The sequence below is a fragment of the Lingula anatina genome, chromosome 3 (genome assembly GCF_051362555.1).
Source record: "Lingula anatina isolate TDL-2025a chromosome 3, LinAna3.0, whole genome shotgun sequence".
In the NCBI taxonomy this organism is placed as follows: domain Eukaryota; kingdom Metazoa; phylum Brachiopoda; class Lingulata; order Lingulida; family Lingulidae; genus Lingula; species Lingula anatina.
Window position 1 is genome coordinate 15,538,021 of NC_141769.1, and position 5,027 is coordinate 15,543,047.

The following is a 5,027-nucleotide window of genomic DNA, read 5'->3' on the forward strand; positions in this document are numbered from 1 at the left end:
TGTCGTGAGCAGTATCATTACAATCATACTGTAAGGATTTTATAACAAATTTTAGTTTAATTGCTTTCAAAAATATAGATTTCATTTTATGGAAGCATAAAACGAGACAAACCGTGCATCACCAGTTGAGTATTAGGCTATCTTGTAACGCCACCTAGCCCATTTCGTAAAAAATGGCGGCGCCTATGAAATGACATTCTTAGGATTAAGCCTTACTAAATCCCAATTTCGTACTAGTTACAGGCATGCACGCTTGCTGCAACAAACAATGACAAATACAGGGTGGATTTCCTGTAAATCAAGTGAAGTAAAGCTTGATATTACCCTTGCATGTGGCCAGTCGTTTAGGTAATTTACCTTTCAAACCTACTCGATCTAGACTAGTACTGCTCTAGCTCAACCTTTTTAAGCACCCTCTGTATGCAGAGTACATTAGCTTGATGGCTAAGAGTGAGAACCCTGGGTGCTGATCCGCATGATTTCTCTTAAACACACATTCTTGGGGTTATTTTGAAGAAGATTTTCTTTATATTAATCAACAGAGCAGAATTTAGTCTAAAAAAAGGGCACTGGTTAAAATTGTTATTTTCTGCAGACAATAAGCTGCAATTTGGTGTGGGTGTGAGCACAGACAGACAGATTAAGTAAATTGAAAGTTTGAACTTGTTGTTAATTTATGAACTTCATATACTAAACGCATTAATAATATTTATTATTATTATTTACACAGTCTGTTTATCGAAATCAGTGTTTAAAATGTGCCATGCTTGTTTTATTTAGGTGGAAAGAAACTAGCCCTGGTCAGTGGACCAGTGTACTTGCAGGGAACTTATGGACATTAAGCCAAACTGATGACAAGATTATCTACAGAGTTTATGAAAAAGGTTACAATGGACCATCATTACCTCTGCCAGATCCTCAGGAAACAAAATCAAAAATAGAAATGAAAAGAGACACATCAAATCAGGGATGTGATAAGTTGTTGAAGAAGTCAAGTATTAAACAAGAAATTCACACATCTGACAATGTTAATATAAATCTACCACTTATTGATAGTGATAATTCTAGCTCAAAGTATTCAGCAGTGCTTCAGAACTACTTTCAGCTGGGTGTAAACCTGGAAGTTCTTTATGGTCATTGGAGTGCCTCCGATCCTCATTTTAAGGCAGTGGCAGCAGATTTTACTGGTGTACGTATTCTTCGCCAGGACCCTGTAGAAAATCTGTTTGCCTTTATCTGCTCTTCCAATAATAATATCAGCAGGATTAGTGGTATGGTAGAAAACCTATGTAAGACTTATGGAGAGAAAGTTGGAATACTTGATAAGGAACCTTATTTTACCTTTCCCAGTGTTGAAGCACTGACTGGAAGACGGGTAGAGCAGACACTGCGGGAGTTGGGGTTTGGATACAGGTGGGTGTGCTGATCTGACAGTAATGAAAAAAAATTGGTATAAAATTGTGATCTCCAGATCAACTTTTGATTATTATTATTTATTTATATTATTTGATTATTATCATAAGTTCCAAATGCCATAAAGAAGTTATGGTACACTTTTTGATTTATCCAGTAAACTGTTACCATGTGTCTTGTTATCTATTTAATTTCACTGCTTTTTTTCCTCAGATAAAGCTGACCATGATTATTGAGAGCGTGTAAATAATCAAATCCTTATATGATTAATTCACCTTCAATAGTAGAGAAGTTGAGTCAAATATGAATTTTCACACTTAGCTGTTAACTCAACCAAAACAAAAATTGTCTTAAACTAAATTTGTGATAAATCTGATATGCTTAAATGTAACACATATTAAAAAAATAATTCCATATATTTTTCAGAGCCAAGTACATAAGTGAGACAGCTAAGTATATTGTTACAAATCACAGTGTTGAATGGCTGTACTCCCTGAGGGGGAAGTCATATCAAGATGCTCATGGGGAACTACTCAAGTTGTGTGGTGTTGGAGCCAAGGTATCTCATAATGCCGGAACTCAGCAAATAAAATACAAAAATAGCAGCACTTTAATAATTTGCTTAATCTATATAGAAAAAAATGATGACAATGTTTGAATTTTTATTTGTAAACATGTTTTCATCAAAAAATGAAGAAATGAAAAAAAAATGAAAAAATACAGAATTTCTTCCCTCAGGTAATGTATGTATGCATAATGCTGCTTTTCAGATGTCTCTGCATAATTATAATGAAGAATTTTTGTACAGAATTAAAATTTTATGAAATACAGGAAGGGTTATAATTACTTTAAAATATGATACTTCTTACTATGATAAACCATGCAAATCCTCTTCCAAAATAAGGTTGCAGACTGTGTGTGTCTGATGTCTCTGGACAAGGCTGAAGCTATCCCAGTGGACACTCATGTGTGGCAGATAGCAATCAGAGACTACAATATACCCAAACTTAACAGTAATAAGACAATGACTGATGCAACTTACAAGCAAATCGGTGAGATCAAATTCTTATTCTTAAATTCTAATTCTTATAATATATGGTCAACTTAAGAGCTTGTATATAAAGAAGTAATGGTTACAGTGCTTATAGTTTTGTTTCTATGTTACATATAATTAAAGCATGTAATTCCACCTCTTTGTGTTGTGGTTTAAAGATGTTTTGTTTTATAAGTAAAAAAAGGCATTGTCTGCAATAATAAGTAATTTTAAAACTCCTATCAGGATTTTATCATGGATATTAGATGATAAATGTACATATTTTGGGGTTATTTGTCATAACCTGTGGGCTTGGTTGTCTTTTTACAGGAGATTTCTTCAGAGGTCTTTGGGGACCTTATGCTGGATGGGCACATTCTGTGAGTACTTTTAAACAACATAATACGAAGCACACTTTATCTTGCTTTTGTACACATTTTAAAAATCATATTGATAAGATTGACAATTGAGTGAGCGAAATAATTTGCATCATATGTGCTTTTGGATATTCTTAGTCATCCTAAGAAGCATATAATCAAATAATATCTTTCTTAAAAATGGAATATCAGATTCAACAGAATCTACATATTTCACTTTTGGTTATCAGGCTATTTTCTATCAGTTGAATTTTTTTCTTATTTTTTTACAAGATTTCTCAATATGCTGCCCTCCTTGCGCCAAAATTCACTTAGGCATGTTTAAATTGGTTAAAACCAGATTTAAATGCTAAATGTTCATCATTTTCTGAAATATGTTATTGTTTCAAAATATTATGTGTATTGTAAACTGTATGTGAATAATTAATTTAACTAATTTGAAGCTATGTGACCATAATGTTATGTTTATCTTTCTTATAGGTATTGTTTAGTGCAGATTTGAAAAAGTTCCAAGACAGAAAGGTTGAAACCAAAGGATGTGTAAGTACTACTACTGCAACAAAAAGTTTTATCATTACTTGCAATTAAATTGCATGATTTTTTATGAATGTGTGACATACTTAATAACATGTTGGAACAGCTACTCATAGATGCTTGAGATAGGAGATTGAAAGGAAATCTCTGCTAGTTGTGCTCTGTTTGGGAATTGAGAGAGAACAAAATGATATTTATTGTATTTACATTAATTATTTTTTTCAAGGACAAGAAAGTATCAACCAGTCGTAAAAGAGGAACTAAAGCTGAAATGCAACCAAGAAATCACAAGGAGAAAAAACGAATAAAGCAAGAACCTACTTAACAGTAGAATGTGTTAGATGTGATGTGACCCATTTTAGTATTTTAGATAAAGCCAGCACTTGGGTTCTAATTTATAATACTGCATTATTAGTCACAATCACAATGTAAAAAAGAGAAGGGAACAACTGAGTTGTATCAAAAATCAGACAACCAAGGCTGAAGAATTATTCAAAAAGGAAATTTTATTTAAGTTTAACTTGGAGTATTGCAAATTGCATCTGCCTACTTTGGAATGTATCTATATTTCTCTAGTATTTTAATTGATACTTTAGAATTTTTAATTGTGTATAGATATGGAATTTTCCATTTTTCATATTGTCATTATATAGCAATTTTTATGGCAACAATATATCATATTAGATAAATTTCATCAAGATCATGAAAAGTGAAATTGTTGGAAAAACTTTTTTTTTTCAATATTTATTTATGGACCTTTTTTATTTGGAACTCTTTGTATTTAATTTAAATTCTACATGTATGGCAGACTATTAAACTATCAGTATATTAAAGAAAATTATTATTTTGTTGTTGTTGTTGAAGTGTAAAGATGAAAAGCTCTGCTATGATACTTTGGAGATCCATACAAAATAAACAGATCCTTTGGCGTAAAAAATATTATGAACACAAAGGCATTATCTAATAACACCTAGACTCAAAATGAATTTTGAAAGCAGGGTGAAAAGTGACCAACTGTTCAAAATATCAGTGTGGGATTTTCCTGTCGTCATATTCCGTTCATACTTTCCCTCTAACATGATGAGCGTGCTGTGTATGGATATTTCGGAACGGATTGTAAGAAATGTATTTATATTTCTCTAATGTTGTCAGGGGAGTCCTGAACCACCCCCTTTCGATTTCTTTAAAAAAAAAAACAATAGCCCCCCTTAAAATTAGAATTTTGACTAGCTGAATCATGAATCTAAACTGTACCAAATGGCACCGTTCCCCTCTAAAATACCAAAATTAGGGGGGAGGGTTGACTTTGCATCCGCGGTACCCCCCACCCCTCCACCCCCCCCCCCCCCCCCCCCACCCCACCCCACCCCACCCTCCTTCAAATAATCCTGGATCCTTTCCTGAACAGATCTGCTTTGGAGTAATAAATATTATGAACACAGAAACATTTTTGGATTAGATCTGATTAAATTGGTTTACAAATTTGAATTCTGAAAGCTGGATGCAAAGTATTCAACTTTCAGAATATCAGTGTGGGATTTTCTGTTCGTCGTATTTCGTTCATTCCCCTTTAACATGACGTACTCGTCGGATATCTTCTCAGACCGGTTTGTCTGGCCAGACCTGTGTGTAACTAATATTTCTGCTTCCCATTCACAAAAGAGTACATT

At 33.3% G+C, this 5,027-nt stretch overlaps 1 protein-coding gene across 1 annotated transcript; it reads left to right on the forward strand.

Annotated features, from left to right (window-relative positions):
- Positions 1-156: 156 nt before the first annotated feature.
- LOC106155910 (N-glycosylase/DNA lyase) lies at positions 157-4,177 on the forward strand. The gene is made up of 7 exons (XM_013530940.3): positions 157-348; positions 781-1,413; positions 1,840-1,972; positions 2,318-2,465; positions 2,777-2,826; positions 3,304-3,363; positions 3,584-4,177. The coding sequence occupies exons 1-7, from the start codon at positions 191-193 to the stop codon at positions 3,680-3,682; spliced, it is 1,281 nt and encodes a 426-aa protein (XP_013386394.2). The 5' UTR covers positions 157-190; the 3' UTR covers positions 3,683-4,177.
- The last annotated feature ends 850 nt before the right edge of the window (positions 4,178-5,027 follow it).